Here is an 18809-nt window from a genome sequence, read left to right as displayed (position 1 = left end):
GCTATTTTGTTCTGTTTTAAGCATTAATTCCACTGCAGTGCTTCACGACCTCCTTCTCTGCGACATTTAAATTCTGCTTACATGTTAATATCTCAATATAACACTGAAAGGTGTTTGTTATTCTGCATTCTTAATACATAACTTACTATTTTGGTTCACTCTCACCCCTTAATGTCTTTTTCTGATGCAGCAACCAGCTGTTTTTTTGTGAAAAATCTCTCAGAAATCCACTGTGCACTACCTGCTCAGCACCACATGGCAGACAAAGTTAGCAACAAGCTGATGAACAGAGTGGAGCATTTAGCACCTACATAGCCGGATATTTCCCTGGAGTTGGTGGAGACCAAAACTAGAGCTAAAAACACATGCATTTTTCAGGTGGAAAGAAATTCAAGTCCAAATGAATGCTGACAGGTTCACCATATCAACTGAAACGGTTATATTATGTCAGTGTTGTGTTAGCTTGTTTTGCTGAAGCCTCTTGGTTGCCTTCATCCAAAACTACAACCTCCCGGATTCTTCATCCATAAAAAGCTCAATCCTGCTCCTGTCTTGCCTGTCTGTCATTCTCTACAGAGGAAAGTACACACAATAAATTAGGCTTTAGAAACCCCGCTGCCAGAGCCACTGCACTACTAATTGTATGTCTCCAGATATTCTGCTCTACTTCCTTAATCCTTAAAGCTGTGTCAGGGTTTTTCTCCCTTGTGAGCAACACTAACCATGGCTGCTGGTGCACATCAACACTTCTGCAGGTGTTCACCTAAGTGAGAATAGTTTGCTTGATTTTTTCCTGCTTAGTTTTATTAAGTTCAGGTTCTCTGTAGGCTTTGTTCCCGGATTCTCACTGCCTGCATTTATTGTATATAAATAAAATATTGATATCACTGCAGCTCTGAGATGTAAGTCTGGACCTCCTTATAATAAAAAAAAAACATGTGTTTATTTGCTCATGAAGGCAAATTAAAAATTTATATGAATATAAAATATTTGCAGGTGATGCACAGCACGTGTCCTATGTGCTGTGTAGTGTAATTTGAATTGCCATTGATGATTTAGCACCTGTGTGGCCTCAGAATGAATAAGATGTATGATGCTTATGCTTACGTCTGTGCAGGATACTGAAGGAATTAAAATATTCTGCACCTCCTCATTGATGGACCCTCATTGCTCATAGGCAATGGGAGGAGAACAGAAACAGGCAAAAAATGCTTTGTCAGCAGAGTTTTCAAATCCACTATAGGGTGGTGCAGAACAAGTACAGCAAGGTACAGTCCATCAGAGGAATGCCTGATTGACCTTTACTGTTTAATAGTTGAAAGATTAGCCACCTCAGTGTAAGACATTAGATATTATTAAAGCAATGGTTCAAGATTCTGAGTCAGATATACCACTCAGGTATCAGTCTGAGTGGTACCACTAGTCAGCAGCAACTAGTTTAGCTTAGCATGAAGACTTCAAACAGTGGACATAAGTAGCCTGTCTAAAGGTAAGAAAATCTGCCAAATAGCACTTCTAAAGTTCACTAAGTAACACATTATGTGCCGTTTCTGTACAAAAACAAAAACAGAAAACCCTTCCCCTCCACACACACCTTTCCCCCAGAGGGGTCTGTGTTCAGCCCTTTCTGCTACCCTCTGAAATCAACAGCCCAGCAGTCACACCCACTTCACTTAGCCAGTTGGGCAAAGGTGAGAAAGGAGGCAGGGTGAAGCTGAGTGCATCTCTATGAATGTTGTCCAGGAGAGACTGTCAGAAAATGTGTGCCATTGTCCCCTTATGTGATGATTATCAAGTCCCCCCTGTCTCTGTGATGACCCGTTTTTCACTGTCAACACATTTGATTTCGCCCTTAAGGGTGTCCTGTGTAGTTTTCTGATGTTTATCATTATGCTGCTCCCCAAAAAGCACTGAGTGTATCCTTGAAGTGTAACAAATGTGATGAGCACATTCCCCTCTCCATAAAACACAGGCAAAGCCAACTTTTGTTAAAAGTTAGAGACACATTGTGTAAATCCATGTTTACCAGCAAGCAGTCCTCCTCTTAATGAATAAATGAATCTAAATGACACTTGCAGTGGCTCTGCTCGTATTGACTCAGAGGCCACGGGGGAATCTGTGCTTTGAATTACATCAGTGAAAAGTCCATTTTTCTTACACCAGCACCTTTTGGTCTCTATAACGTAAATTGTGCAGGCTACAAAAATCTTCAGTCATTTTGTTTGTGTGTGTTAAGGTGTGTGTGTGTACCCGTTTCATAGCTGGCATATGGTGCCCATCTCAACGTGTGCCAAAGGTTTCTTAAGGTGAGGCCTGAGTACTTCAGGGACACTCTGTCTCTGCCAGTATCAGTATTCTGTACGTGAGGTGCAAATGGAAGGAATTAGATTTTATGCACTCGTGTGGGTGAGAGAGTGTGTGTACGTGTCTTCATGTCTGATAGTCTCCTCGCACTCCTCTCAATCAGATTACTCTCCTTCACTGTCTCCTGCTCTCCCTCTTGTCCAGTGCAGGAGCTCCTGTTGCACCTCCGCCTCATCCAGAAGCACATCACTTGCCCCTCCCATACTGCCTGTGAGAATGTACTACATACAGACATAAAGACACACACACACACCCTCCCCAACAAGTATGTGGGAGTGTGTGGAGGCATTGCTGCTCTGGCCACATACAGACGGGGTGCATGCTGTCGCTCAGACGGCACCAGAGACCAATAGTGGCTGATTCAGCTGTTCATTGATAGATAGAAGAGAAAAGAGGGAAGACGGGACTGACAGCATCTCTATGTGTGCTTGGCTGTGAGTGTGTGTGTGTGTGTATGTGTGCGTGTGTGTATGTGTGTGTGTGTGTGTGCGTGTGTGTGTGTGTACATCTGACTGTCTGTGCCCCAGCAGGCAGCAGCTCACAGGTCATCAATGGAACTGTCAGATGATCCAAGGTCGAGGGGTCCAGACGAGGCTCCCCCAGCACTCCTGTCCTGTGTGTCCCAAATGAGAAGCAGCAGCTCCAGTGCTGTCCAACAGCAGGGCTACTCTGCATCCATCTTTCTCCGACGCAAAGACAAGCTGGAGCAGGTGAGATGAGTACCTCTCAAATATCATGCCATGGTTTACTCAATTGTTTATCGGCGTTGGATATAACTTTGAGGAGGGGCATGCGACACAATGCCATACAAGTAGGGAAAGTGTTTAAAAGTATGTTCAGAGGAATTAATTCAACAGCCTCATTGTCCAGTGTGCATTATGGCATCCTGTGAGCCCAGGAGGGGCATTAGTTTCATTAACTGGAAACCCATTCATTCTGGACGCCTGTGGTGCATCAGCCTTGGCGCTCGAGAATTGCTGCTGGAAAAGTGTGCAACTGAGCCCTGCTGCCTCCAATGAGAATTGATTACCACTTTCTTCAGTGCTACCACACACCCAGTACACTCACACAAACACAAAAAATATGCACACAAAGGATCCTAAAATGTTAACTAACAGAACTTACAGTTTCATTAAGATATTTATGAATGTTCATTCGCGTTTCAGTGTGTTTTAACACTGGAAACCTTCACCTTCATATGCATTTTTTTTTTATTAATCAATTTGTCTTTGGATTTTGGACCATTGGTCAGACAAAATAAACACTGTGGATATTTCACCTTGGGCTCTGGGAAATTGCTACAGGCATTTTACTCTTTCTCTGGCATCTCTAAAGCAGAGATTTACGTGCAGTATATTTACAGCCTGTCTATGGTCTGTGATCCGCTGACACAATCAGCTGATGTGTGCAACAAACACAAACTTTCAGTCCAAGCGATCCACAAGTCAGACAAATGAATTAGATACAGGCTATATTTTACTCATGAATTTTATAAATATTTACACAATTGGGTTTGTTATCTGTGAATCAGAGTCTTTGCCTGCCATAAAAGTTTAGGGTTGATTTCTGGTCAATTCAATGATGCATGTGATAAAGTAAGAGGTAGAAGGGAACAAAAATGTAAACAAGGACTAAAATGTGCTTGTCGTGTTTTAGGCTTACTGTATGGGCTGATTACTTATTACTTATGCAATTAAATTAGAAAGGGAAAGAAAAAAGGTGGCAGATTGTCAGTAATTTTCACCACTGAGTGTTTTCTAGTTATTTTTTTCTAGTTTTTTTTTCATCAAGCAAGTGCTTACTCATGAAAAAGAAAACCCATTACCAAATGATCAATTAAACACTTCATTCCTCCCCTCTCTTTTAACCATGTTGCCTTTAGAGGCTGAATGCGCTCTGCTGCTCTGCTGTAGACAGACACTCACTGATGGAGTTTTTTGAACAAAACAGCAGAAAAGGATCATTTTTTTCACCACTGCAGGATCCCTATCTGCACCCCATCCACAGTCCCTTTGGCATGTGGCCCAGCTCTCTCCCATGGCGTCGTGCCCGGTAAACCTTCACTCAGCACATATCACCCCGAGTATGACGCCATAGGAACATGAAAAAAAAAAATCCTATGCATGCATAGAAACCTGCTGTTGAGCTCTTGGTGTGAAGGTGAAACACCCACATTGAGGTGTCCTTCATTGGCACTCACAGGCATGTGTTTGGATTGGGTGGGTGGGTGAGTGGGGGGGGGTGTCAACATAATTCATGCATAACTAAATAGTGTTATCATAATAATAAGTAAATATGATAAGTAAATATAATTTTAAATGACTCTAAATATGCACCTGTAAGGATAGTTTAGGCCATTTGCAGGTCAAAATCAACATCTAGGCTTCTAGATTACATTTGGTTGAAAAGTGGAAGGTTTACAGAATTCTTTCTTACATAGAAAAGCTGTTTTCATGGCGTTTCAATGAGTATATTTCAGCATGAACCCATGGATCCAGTTCCCATTCATGCAATAAAAAGGTGATAACTGACCAAAACTTGTTAAAAAATATGGACCCCAATGTTCTTTGACCACCATATTTTTGTCAAACACACACACACACACACACACACACACACACAAATACTGTGCATAACAACCTCCACTGGTGCAAGTCCATTGCATTCTGATTTGCTCATTTGTGTGTGAAGTCTGAATGTGCCTGTGTGGCTCTTAACTATGAAGACTATTTATAATTGGTCCCTTGTGTTGGAGACTATACAATATATTATCAGATAATGATGTCCTGTAGAGAGAGTCAGGGGGGATCAGTAATAAACTGTAAAGGCTGCTGTGACCTCTGAACTACTCGCCTTCAAGTAGCATCAAAAAGACAAAAAAACTTGAAAAGTGTACATAACAACAACAGCTCAGCTGTCCAACATTACAGGAAAGGAAATGGGCTAGATTAGGTATTTCATATATTAATATTCAGTGTTGCAAATTGAATGAAGTGTTTATATTCAGTGTTATTATTATTTTAATAATAAATTATTATTATTAACATATTATTATTATTATTATTATTATTATTATTATTATTATTATTATTATTATTATATTATTTTTTTCTAGTTTTTTTTTCATCAAGCAAGTGCTTACTCATGAAAAAGAAAACCCATTACCAAATTATCAATTAAACACTTCATTCAGTGTTGTACTTGTTGTACTTGTTCAGTGTTGCATTTACGTTAGCAGTTTCCTGGTGTGACCACTACTACACTGCTAACCGTGACCTGAGGATCTCGTTCATATTGTTACACACAGAACCTGCGCTGTGGCTCCGTCTCACTTGGTCTGTGCTCATGATGGTCGGGGAAACAGTGACAATCTCACCCTGTTTGTCACTTTGTTTCTCCCCTTGTGTGTTTGTTTGACCCCATATATGCTGCTTTAGGAACATTGACCTCTCCTGGGAAGTGGTCCAAACATTTCTCTCTCCTTTTTTTTTTGCTCACAGACGGGGTGACGTGCAGAGGGCACCTCCCCCAGACAGACACAGCAGGTTTCACTGCTATGACTTTGTTCCTCTGCTTCCAATATCTACCTGGAATCTCACACAGAGCCCCACTAGTGTAATTAAAACTTACCTTAGCCTACATGCCCTTTGGGAATTTCACTGTTAAACCATTACTTGTTTCATGGATAAAAATTCTTAGTTTGTAGATGAGTATGTAAAGAGGGTAAATTAAGACACTGCCACAGCCACATTTGCCGTGCTGAGGCTGGAACGGCAGTGCTTAAAACCAAATGCTAATGTTATCGAGGCAAGATGCTTAGAGTGCCAGTGACAATGCTAACTGACATTTAGCATGTACATATTATAGCCAAAGTCATGACAACAAGTACAGGATAGCATCTGTTCTGGAACAGAGGCTTTCCTCTTAGTTTAGCGTGTTAGCATGCTAACATGTTACATGTTCACAGCAACAATACTAGCATGCTAATGGTTAGCAAGCATAATGTTTGTCATGTTCATCATCTTAGTTCAGCGTGTTAGCATGATAACATGTACAGTGACAGTACTAAAACGCTAATATTAGCAAGTATAATGTTTGTCATGTTCATCATCTTAGTTTAGCATGCTAACGTTTGCAAATTAACAAACAAAGTAAAATATTAAGTGCAGCTGAGGCAGGAATGCCGTTAGTTTGGAAGGCATTTGATTGGACAAATTAAAACTTTATCCCAGATGATGGAGCTAGATGAAAATCACCAGGATCACAAGAGTCAGGTTATTACAATTCTTTCCGAGCGAAAAACGAATATGTGTGCCTAATTACATGCAATTGTCACAAATGTCAAAACCGCTAGCGTGGCCAAAAGCAAACTTGAAACTTTTTTAAATTACTGACTGCATCCCATTGTGCTAGTTAAGTGAACTGACTACTACTAATTAGGTCAGACATTACAACCAATTAAACTTTAAAATATCCTTCTCTCATTTCTCTCTTGTCCCTCATTAGGTCCTTCCTTCACTCCCTATACAGTGCAGCAGCAGCTTGCCTGCAGTCAGCAGCATATGTTGTTTTCTGCTATAAGGCTATATTCATCTGTGCAAGGGTTGGGGCAAATAAATGGTGGAGGAAAGTGTTTCCATATTTCATTTTTCCCCACAGAGGCCCTGTAATATACTTCTTTGCAATAGAAAGATGCAGAGCTTTAGATTTGATGCTATATGAAGAAGAGGTGCAGCACGAATGAGTGCTCTGGAACCTGCATGGTGCATTGCTGAAAAGCACATTCATTACAATGATTTAAACACAGTGGGGATTAAAGCAAACATTACTGCTGACTTACATGTCAGTCCAGGTTACTAATTGGAGGTAGAGGAGTATTTTAAATTCGTTTGTCTTTTCCAGCAAAACTGTGTGTGTGTGTGTGTGTGTGTGTGTGTGTGTGTTTGAGCATATATGTCCCACCTAATGAGTTTTTGTAGTTTTGCAGCAGCTGTCAAATGCAGTGGATTACCAGTGACATGTTTCAGCATCCCTTCCCTCCAAAACAGACCTGCTTTCAGCCAGATGAGGTTTGTTCACAAGGCAGATAAAAGACGGCGATAAAGAGAGAAGAGGAAGAGGAGGGAGGGATTGAGCAGGAGGAGGGGGGTTGCTGGGGCTCGGAGCTACAGCTCTGTATTGGCCATTTGAACAAGAGGGGTTGGTCTTTCTCCATCTCTCTCACCACCTCTGCTGAAAAGCAGACACTGAGCAGCACACATACATCTGTCTCACACACACATACACACACACGCACACACTAAGAGGCTGGAAGAACCATTTCAGGACATGGGACAGACCTGGAGCTGAGGTGCACGCACATACTTTCCAGACAGTGAGGAACACGCAGGATGAAGACATTGTCAAAGAGTGAAGACATCAGAGAGGGACAGACTGACGGGTGGGTGCTAAAGGCAGAGAGGCAGAAGATGTGTGACTGAGCTGCTGTTTCCCACCTGTCAGAGAAGTTTGAAGGAGTGCTGCTCTCATGGCGGGACCGGCCCCACAGGAGCCCATGAAGGTGATGTTTACTACCCTCAACTATGCTCGCTTCACCCTGCATCTGTTTAATATGTGATATATTCTCACTTTGTCTGTTTGTGGGATTTCACTGCATGTTTGCCTTCAGCATTTCTTACTGGCTTCCATTATATTATTCATGGACTGATTCATTTGGATGTATTATACAATTATCCAGTGAAAACAAAGATGAGTATAAAAAGCACAGATAGGGATGACTGCAACTAACAATTTCATTACCAACTAATTTACAAATAGTTTCTTTGAATAATGAATTTTACTCTGTAAAATTTCATAAAATCGTCTGTCACAATTTCCCAAAGCCCAAAGGGACATCTTCAAATTGCATGTTTAGTCCAATCAACGTTACAAAGCCAATTATATTATAAATTACAATTATGTACATTTAAACTAGACAAAGAAGAAAATCTACACATTTAGGAGGATAGAACCAACTAATATTTGGCATTTTACTAGTTAAAAGACTTAAATGATTCTACTGACCATCAAAATTGTTGCCTATTAATTTTCAATTAATGATTTAGTATGTAAAATGTCAGAAAATAGTGAAAACCTGACCAATTACCCAGAGCCCATAAAGGGTTAAGTCTTCAGATTGAATTTTTTTTGTGTAATATATATATATGTATTTCAATTTTTCAATTTACTTTTATATCAACTGGAAAAAAAAAAGAAAAGTGTCACATTTGAAAGGCTTGCACCAGTTAATGTTTGTCATTTTTGATTGACAGATGGCTCAGATGATTTTACTGATTAGCAAAATGTTTGCCAATTAATTTAACAATTTAGTCTATAAAATGAAAATTTGTCCAAACATTACAAAATCCAAAGGTATTCAGTTTGTTTTTATTGAAACAACAGGGAAAAAAAGAAACTTCTCACACAAGAGAGGCCTCTAACTAATGTTTGGCATTTCTGAATGACAGATTCTATTGAATCTATTGAAATTATTTCCAATTAATTTTCTGTTCATGATTCAGCCAAAAAATATATCAGAAAATCCATTTTTCTCACAGCCCAAGGGGCAGTCTTCAAATAGCCTGTTTTGTCCAAACATTACAAAACCCAAAGTCATTTCATTTAGCTCAGTATTTGCCAGATAATTGTCAAAGACATGTTCTTTTCTTCTTTTCCTTTTTGTCATTAGACTTTCTTTCAGGCACAAAAGTGAATTCATCAGTTCAAAACTCACATAGCTATGTAAGGTTATTTTGACTGCATTAAAAACAGCTGTGGAGACAAGCTGCTTAACCAGTGTGTTACTATGTTTTTGAAGTGAGGGAAATATTGCATCTTACTGCATCGTCGACCTGTCTCGCTGTGCCAGTCTTCTTCCTCTGTGACATGAGGCTTTATTTCCTCGCAGCCATGTACATCTCCACAAGTCAAGAATGGTCCTTGACTCTGCTAAATGTGATGAAGAGCTCAGGGGTCTCAGTGGACAGCAGAGGAGTGTTAGGTGCAACCGGCTGGCACCAGTGTTTCAGCCTCATTGACGTGTGGTAGATGAGGTTGACAAATATCCTCCAACCACCATCTTCTGTAAGACTTGGTGCTGAATGATATCAGTGGGATGTAATTCATGTGATTGATTGAACACAACAAAAGAGAATATGTAATGTGATGTGATGACAGCTCAAAAAAACCGACAAAGCCAAATAGGCCGGGGAATGAGATGGTGAAAATCTGTAGTCGTATGCAAAAAGATTTGCCTAACTGCACTTTTAAAACAGAGAAAATCGAGACTCCTCGGGCTGGATCAGGGCAATAAGGCTGCTGCATCATAACCTCTGACCACACTGACTCCCACGCCACCTCTACTACAGCCAGTATCTGCCATATACTGCACACACATGCATGCACACTAATAAAGCCTTTAATATTGTTTCTCATAAATGCCACATTGGGTGTATCCATTCTGACACAGAGGTCATAAAATCTCTTCCAGCTGGGATTCAAATAACAAAGCAGGCCGTATACAGAAAAGCATAAACCAGAGCTTTCCAATATTTCCTATAGTTGGGCTTTAGTGTGTGTCAATTTGCGTTCAGCTGGAGAGCGTTCCACTTCACTTGTCGTCTGCTCTGTGGCATAAAGTGAGATTTGTGAAGCTCTGGGGGGGATGTTTGCTCCAGAGTTGTGAATTCCTCTGCTCCCTGCTTGTCAAATCAGGGGTTTCTACTGTCACAATAAGACAGAGATGTTGTTCTGTATTGATCATGAATGCTGATCTCTAATCAATGGTATTGACTGAGGACATTAACATTTAAGGGCTGATAATTTGCCTTTTGTACTCCACCCAAAACTAACTGCCTTGTCAATGTCTCCATTGCAAGTTGCTATCGAACACCAGGGGAGGGGTTGAGCTGTACAGTGCTGCTGACTTTTGCTCAGTGTGTCTGTGTAACTCATCTTCCAGAACCAGCAGAAGTACATTGCCATCGTTGCCCTTCTCTGCTGCTTCGCTGTGCTGGTGGCGCTGATCTTTTCATCAGTCAACATTTGGGGGGACGATGAGGACGGTATCACAGAGGAAAACTGCAGCACAGACTGCCGGTAAGATGATCTGCAAGTGCGACATGATAACATAACAAGGCATTTGTGTACAGTGCAGAATATCTATGAACAAATCAAGATGTAGTGATTCATGAGTATGATATCTTCAAGTCTACTGCATAATCACTTATTTAGGAACAAGTATGATTCATAAATGATGAGGTCTGATTTCTGATTGGTTCCTCCTATTTTAACCTTATGGTAACGTGTTATTAAAGAGCACACTACAGTAAATGGTAAACTGCCCTTATGTAGCACTTTTCTACATTCACAGAAAAGTGCTACACAACTGCTTTGTCATTCACCTCTTTACACATACACAGATGGCGCCTAAGCCACAAGGCAAGGTGCTGGCCTGTCCATCCAAAGTAGTATCTTGCACATGGACACTAACCGAGGATCTAACTGCCAACCTAGTGGGCATTGCACTATAAGATGTCAAAATTCGATGTGCAGGATTGTTGAGATGCCCTTTAAGGCTCCAGAAACTCAAGACAGATGTGTTCCTTTCAGCATCGAGCTTGTTGAGAATATTCCAGATGACCTCTTCCTCCCTGTGGATGGCAGACCTCACCTCCCTCTCTCTGTTGGCTTTCACACACTGTTGGACCAAGCAAAGCACTCAGTTGAGGTGGTGTCACCTGTCTGGACCTTAAACCCGTGGGGCCTGGAAACAATACCAAGCACTGCCAAACAGGTACAAAGTCACAACAGACTGTCTCTATATATCCCCCTACAATCCCGCAGAACATGAAGCATTTCCCAGGTGTTCTGTAAGAGGAAATGCAATTATTTTCAAGTAAATGTGTATGGAGTCTTTTAATGAGGTTAGTCCTGCTGAGATGTAAGCAGTGCCCTTTTAAGAGACATCCGGAAACACTGCTCAAACGACAGAACATCGCTCTCTTCCTCAGGGTCAGCTTTTGTTCCAGAGACTGCTCAGCCTGAAATCTCGTGGGGTTAAACTGAAGATTGCCAGCAGTCTGACTAACTCTGCTGAACTGAAGACTTTGGCAGCACACAGTGAGTGGCTGTCATATTTTGATTTGAGAAAAGCAATTTGTTATACCACTGTAGGCAACCAGAATGCAAGATTGATAGCTCCTAACAACTCACCTGACATCATTTCTGGCAAAAATTTTAGTTGTCAGCAGCACAATATTGTACTTATCACACATAGCATCTCGTCAAGTAAAACGGATGTGCGCTCATTTACACCGTGCAGCCCCATCCAGCAGCTCCACATATAACCTTCATGTCTGCCAAACTTCACAATGAAAGGTCAAAAAATCATGAATGTGCAAATGTACCTAACCGGTTTCCTTTCAAAGCCTTTGCCTCTCAGGCCACCTGCCTGCTTTGCCCACATGTCTGTCAGACAGTCCAAGGCCAGTTGGCAGACTTCCACTATTCTCTCCATCTCATTCTTTCCAACTTTTCATACTGCCACCACTCTCTGTCTGTCTCACCATGTCTAGATGCAGAGGTTCATTTTGTTAATATGACAGCTCTTACCAGAGGAGGACTGCATTCCTCATTCTGGATAGTGGATCGGAAGCACATTTACATCGGGAGCGCTGATATGGATTGGAGGTCACTCTCCAAGGTAACAACAAACATCAACAACAAGAGCGTGCAGAGGAAATTCAGAACAGAGGATATATGAGCCTCTGCAGTCAGGTGTGGTCAGGTCTGCAGTTCATGTCTGGCCTCAAAATGGCTTCTGTAGCTGTTGGTCTCTCAGATATTAGACCTGGACAAACACAGACAAACACACACTGAATTAAATGATAACCTCGGCACCCCACAGGGACTTAAAACATAGCGCTCAGTCTAGATTAGTTCCACTGCTCACCTGTACCTCTTAGTTACTCCAGCATCAGCAGCAGGCATCAGGGATGATTTAAGATTGCTGTCTGAGGCGGGACGGGAAGACAAGTAGCATTTCACTTTGCATTTAGTATGTAATTCACAATAGAGCGAGAACCATGGAGAATTAGCATACTACTACTTGAAGTGATTACCTGGCACTTTTCATGCTTCAGCGCTGCCTGGAGGTAGAACTACTGTTCAGTATAATTAACTAAGGAGCCAGAGGGAAGGAAGGAACGGGCACATGTGTGAATGTGTGTGTGGTGTGTACACACACACATAGTAAATGACAGAAGGGCGGGAAAGAAGAGAGACAAAGGGGGCAGAGGCGAAATGGAGTGAAACCTCTGCGTGCTGCCTTCTGGGTCACTCGCCAAAAGAGAATAAACACAAAACAAATTTTGCTGTGTAATTAATGAGCAGGCGAGAATATATTTAGAAAGTTTGTCTCTTGCTTATTTTTCATTTTGCTGTTTTCGCTGTGCGAGCAGCTCTATGCATGGCAATGCTGGTCCACCACTTTGGTCCAGACTGAAATATCTCCACAACAACTGGCTGGATTGCCATTAAATACATATAACCATTCTGCCCACAGGATGAATCCTATTGACTTTAGTGATCCCCTGATTGTCCTTCTACTGCTGCCATGAGCTTGATATTTGTGGTTTTGGGTGAAATGTCTCATCTCTTGGGTAGATCTGTCATTACATTTGGTGTTACACATGAGCATCACCCTCAGGATGAATTGTGAAATTTGTAAAGTAATCATTGCTAGTTAGCAAATGTTAACATGCTAATACACACAACTGGAATTTACCATTTACCATGTTAATCATACAACGTAAATATTGGCCTATACCTTGTTAGCATTGTCATTGTGAGCATGTAAGCATGCTGATGTTGGCCTTTAGCCCCACAGAGTCAGTTCAGCTGTAGAGTCTTAGTTGCTCTGTAGGTAAAGGAAATCCTGGAGTATTCTGGGGCGTAGGACAGCATACTATCCGTCATTATCTGTCACTGTCTCCAGTCATTTGTCATCTGTCAATGTTCATCAAATCTATTGGTGTCTGGCAAAATGAAAAAACCTTGGTCTAACTTTGTGTCTGACTGTATACTGCAACATTTCATGTTTTGAATCTTTGACCCCCTTTACACTTTGCATTAAAATGCATTTTGGGTGATCAGATTGCAGTTGGATAGTGCTTGACCATATGAAAGTACAGGTGTAAATGCACCCAAGACGCACTGAGGACAGACTGCGCTTCGATCGGCCAAAGCACCTCCAGAGGTGGTCAGAGACGCTTTGTGACCACACTGAACGCAGCTGTAAATGAAACTGCTGTTTCAATCCACATACAGCAGCTAGTTGGGCAGAGATAAAACCTGTTGCTGTATAGTCACATGACCCAGCGGATGGCACTCTTACTCTTGTAGATAACTTCTGAGTTATGAAAAGACCCAGAGTAGCTATCATTCTGTATCGCCTAACAGCTAACACATAACACGTCATAGCCTACACAACTAGTAGAAAGTCGAATTTTAACTACCTACCTGAAATATCTCGCCATCGAACTGAAGGTGAGAAAAGCTGTATCACACATTTACTCTGTCAGTCATTAGATCCTGATTAGACTATCAAATCCTCTCCCACAGTGTTTCTGTTCTCACTCTAAAATCAGCATCACCTTTGCCTTTTATATAACTTCCTCTCTCACTTTGCTAAAGCATGTCTCTCCAGTGAACACACCTACACTGAGACTGCAACTTTTCTGCTGCATCACCTCTTCCTATGTGCTCCTTTCTGACGCCCCACAGAGGAAAGAACTGGGGGTGGTGCTATACAACTGCAGCTGTCTGGCTCTGGACTTCCACCGAGTCTTTTCATTTTACTGGCAGCTTCATGAGAGGGATTACATCCCCTCCATCTGGTCGAAGAGAGTCACAGCCCTCTATGGGAGGCACGATGCCCTGGAGCTGCAACTCAACGCAGCCGAGGCCACTGCTTATGTGTCTGTAAGGAACGACTTTGTTATGTTGCAACATTTGGTGTATGTTAACACATACATAGACTCTACAAATTCAACATGCACAACCCACAGTTTGAGAGTGTAATAAATTCTTAGACTGGTTTATATTCCTCTTAGGGCACCAATTTCCTGACTCTGGACTAGACGTCTTTAAAGTTTCATTACCAACTAATAACAGACACACGCGGGGGGTGATTAATCATGGTAATATCATGCTGAGGAGCATCTTGAGTCTGAATATATCAGTACCTCTGCCTAATTTGACAGTAATGAATCTTGTTGCCCTCCAAGCGACAGGATGCTTATCAGATGCATTTAGGACATTTATCATCTTATAGGAACTAATGGAGCCATGCTGACACAAGCTGCTGGCAACTCCAACCTGCTCATGCACCTCACTGGTAGTGATGCATGGTTGGAGAAATGGGCCTTTTTGTATTTCATGCCCTTTACTACATTATAAAATGTTACACTGACTGCCTTGGAAGATCATAAACCCAAATTATGTTGTCCTTATCAATGTGGCAATTCAGTGAGGTGTTAATTAAAAGATTCTTTTATCAACTTTTCTCTACTGAACTGATAGAAACTGGATATTGAAAGTTGCCAAAAGCATATTTTTGTCCACCTTCTTCAACTTTCATAATCTTTATATGAATTTGGCTACAAACTTGTCTGAGTGATGCATCTCTCCTGCAGACCTCTCCTGATCTCTTCTGCTCTAAAGATCGCACCAGAGATGTAGACGCAATTTATCAAGTCATCCAGAGCGCAAAGACATTCATCTTCATATCCGTGACCGACTACCTCCCTCTGGTGAGCAGGAGTTTCAGAGGAACCTCAGTCACAAGGTACATCAAAACAAACACAGTTTCTTCTGACAGATACATTTCATTAACTGAAATCAAATCTTTCAGCAGCATAAAAACACTGTGTGTGTATCACTGCCTTTAGATTATAAAACTGTGTGTCATTACAATGGTGGCATTGATAGGTATTGGTCAGCTATTGATGAGGTGATCAGAGAGGCGGTGGTACTGAGAAGTATCAGAGTTCGCCTGCTGATAAGCTTCTGGAAGAAGACTCACCCCCTCACCTTTAACTTTGTCTCCTCCCTCAAGTCGCTCTGCATGCAGCTGCTCAACTGTTCATTAGAGGTGGTATGTGGTTTGACATGATTCCTCCAAATATGGTTTGTGAAAGCCGTAGTTTCTTGATTGATTATGCAAATATCAAATTGAAAATGAGAGTGATGTCTTTATGTGGTATATTTGTTTGATCAAATTTTTTTGCAGAGGTTTTTTAGTCACAAGGAGCAGAAGGATGATATTCAACATGGACTCAATCACAACAAGTACATGGTGACCGACAATGCTGTTTACATTGGTAGGCAACATATAATGTAATGTATAAAGTGATATTGTTTTCTTCGTGTGTGTGTGTGTGTGTGTGTGTGTGTGTGTGTGTGTGTGTGTGTGGCATGACAACAGAGGAGAGGAACAAAACAGAGAGAACAAGATCTGGTCTGGGATCTGGGATTAGTTTAGTGAGGGAAGATGAGTCGACTCACTATGAAACACAGGAATTAACTAAAATTGTTAACAAGCAGGGAAGAAGATGTGAAAAATCTCAAATATAATTTGCAAAAACCTTTGGACATTTGTAGCTCAAGGTGCCAAAGTAACATATGTAGCTATGCGTGGAGATTTCCAGAATGTATGCATTGTGAATAAGTGCAATGAAGTATGTGAAAACAGAGGACAAAGTAAGTAAACATTCATTTCCAGTGGATCAAATTGTAGAATGTGCTGTTGGCTTAGCTTACCAGCTGGTACTGTTTTCACAATCTGAGTCTGTGTTTGTCATCATAGCAAAATATGGCTTGACATCGACTATAACAGAAACTACTACCAAGCTGATTTTGTCTCATTTGTTGTGTCTGTATGTCTGTCTGCCTGTTAATCTGTCTATATACAGATTTTGTCAATGCAATAGCATCATAACTGTGAAAGACACAGTCATTAAACTTCACAGGTGTGTCATTGAGATCAAAATGAAGGCCAGGTTCATAGATGAGTGTGGTCCATCCCATGAGTACTGAGTACTGACGTAATAATGTAGTAATGACTACTGAGAACTCCTGGATCACGGTTGGTCTTATCCCATTGCATGATGGTCTCTGGTTCAGTTTACTCTTTCTTCTTGTTGATTTTATTTATAGTTACACATTTTAAAGGTATTACAGAACATCTTCATTTTATTTTGAGTGCAATTTTCAAGCAATAAACAGTTCTTTTTTTTTAAAAGCAATAGTTTTAGGAGTTGATCTATTAGAAATTTTGAGAAATAGGCTTGTTCTCTGTGTTGCTGAGACTCAGACGGGAAGATTGGTACCACTGTCAATTTGTTTCCATAAAATATGAAGCTACAGCCAGCAGACAGTTTGCGTAGCTTAGAACAAAGACAAAGGAAAAAAGGGGGAAACAACAAGCTCCCAGGGCTTTATGAATCTGCTTCATCAACACACACGACAAGACAAAGGAAAGAAAGTGGGAGGAAATAGCAGAAAGAGCTGGAGTCTGTGGGGAGTTCCTTCAGAACGGCTGAGCTCAAACCACACACACAGACTCTCTCCCACAAACATGGTCACTTCCTCTGTTGCCAGCCAGCTGAGAGCTGTCAGACAGGTCACAGGGTTGTGGGGGACAAGTAAAGAAAAAGAAAGACAAGACAAGAAAAAGTCCACCACATATCTCTTCATTGAAGTGCAAACTGTTCGTTATATACGTACTGTTTTCTGTTAAGATTAAGCTAACAACATAAAAAGTGTCAATCAATGAGCTTTGAAAGTGCTGGTTGGCAGATTTATTTACCTTCCAACAGAATTAGGCTAGCCAAGCTAAGCTAATCCCTCCTGGCTGTAGCTTTATATTCAACAGACATATGTAGAGAGTCGTATAAATCTTCAGGAAAGTGAAGAAGCAAAGATTTTTCCACGTGTGTAACTCTTACTTTAAGATGTTTGCTCCCTCACACACAGTCACTGAGACACACAAACACCAGAGAGGCCCGTTACAGACACAAAATGTAATGTTTGCTGTTTGTTCACAGGTAGCCACGACTGGGTTGGCAGCGACTTTGCTTATAATGCGGGAGTTGGGCTGGTGGTCAAGATGAAAAATGATCTCCATGACAGGGGAGTGACAATCCTGGAACACGTCAAGGCTGCTTTTGAAAGAGACTGGAGGTCACGTTACGCTAAGAGTCTGCAAGGAAACAAAGATCAGCAGGGAAAACACAGAAACCTGCATCACGCAAAAATTCACATTGAGGCGAAGGAGGAAAACGAGTAGAACAACCCTTTATAGACTGTCTTTAAATATCCTAAATGCTCATAGGGCTGAATATGGTAGATTATACAACACATTAACACAATATGAGAATGTGGTTTACACTATTAGACTTGAGCACTGCATTATTTTAATAGATTCAGTTACAGTTAACAAAGAAAATACTTTGACTCTTGGCTGCAAGTTGCTTAATGAATTGTTGACTGTTATATGAGCATGCTATGCTGCATGAATATTGAAAGAAATATTCATATTCAAACTATATACTGGAACAAGCAATATGCTGATTATAAAATCAATATGCTCTATGTGAACCTTATTTAAATCCAGAAACACATCCCATCAAACGACCACAACAAATCACATTTAGTATTTAATGATGATGAGTTTTTTTTTTTTTTTTTTAACAGTTTTAATATGTATTTTATATGTTTTTTTAATACTTTTGGATTTGTATAGCATTTAGGACTCAAATGCTAAATTCCCTGCAGTTTTAATTGATTCAGTTACTTCACACAGAGAGGCTTATGTTATAGTTTTACAGACATAACAGCAGCTGTTTATCATCTCACTGAAAATGTCCATCAGTCCTCATAAAATGTACCCTTTCTTAATTATTGTTCTTTTCTTTTTTTTCTATTTCTTCACCAGTCCCAATAAAACAAGGCCAGGTGCTTCTCAACAGATAATATTGAGACTGACATGTCTGTGTTTTTGCCTTCTCCTGAATTATTTTCCTGATGTGCAGTATTCTGTAAGCACTGACTAACGTAGCTCCCCAACCATTGTTCACATGTTCCAATCAACAGAAACACTAACAAGCTGCAAGTTAGTTACTAAGTAAGGAGGCCTCTTAAATAACAGAATCAGTCCCTGTTGTTGGGTTTAAATAAAGGCCTTCACAGTTTTAATGTAATTAGAAAACATATGTGAACACAGTTGTTTCTAAGGAGGCCAGTGTGCGTTACATAACCTCCTCAACGTGCACCAACAACACATTTCAAATAGTTTTCCATTACTGGGAAGACAGAGCCACTTGTTGCTAAAACAGAGCAACTCC

General features: G+C 40.8%; 1 protein-coding gene across 1 annotated transcript; it reads left to right on the top strand.

Moving 5' to 3' along the window:
* Positions 1-7609: 7609 nt before the first annotated feature.
* pld5 (phospholipase D family member 5) lies at positions 7610-18436 on the top strand. Its single transcript, XM_076728914.1, has 10 exons — positions 7610-7924; positions 10364-10500; positions 11014-11197; positions 11415-11523; positions 11979-12106; positions 14188-14385; positions 15099-15250; positions 15394-15559; positions 15695-15785; positions 17511-18436. Exons 1-10 carry the CDS (start codon positions 7892-7894, stop codon positions 17750-17752), a joined length of 1440 nt encoding a protein of 479 aa, XP_076585029.1. The 5' UTR covers positions 7610-7891; the 3' UTR covers positions 17753-18436.
* Positions 18437-18809: the final 373 nt, after the last annotated feature.

The sequence above is a fragment of the Chaetodon auriga genome, chromosome 4 (assembly GCF_051107435.1).
Source record: "Chaetodon auriga isolate fChaAug3 chromosome 4, fChaAug3.hap1, whole genome shotgun sequence".
Lineage (NCBI taxonomy): Eukaryota > Metazoa > Chordata > Actinopteri > Chaetodontiformes > Chaetodontidae > Chaetodon > Chaetodon auriga.
Note: the sequence above shows the minus strand (reverse complement) of the source record. Positions and strands in the feature narration are given on the sequence as shown.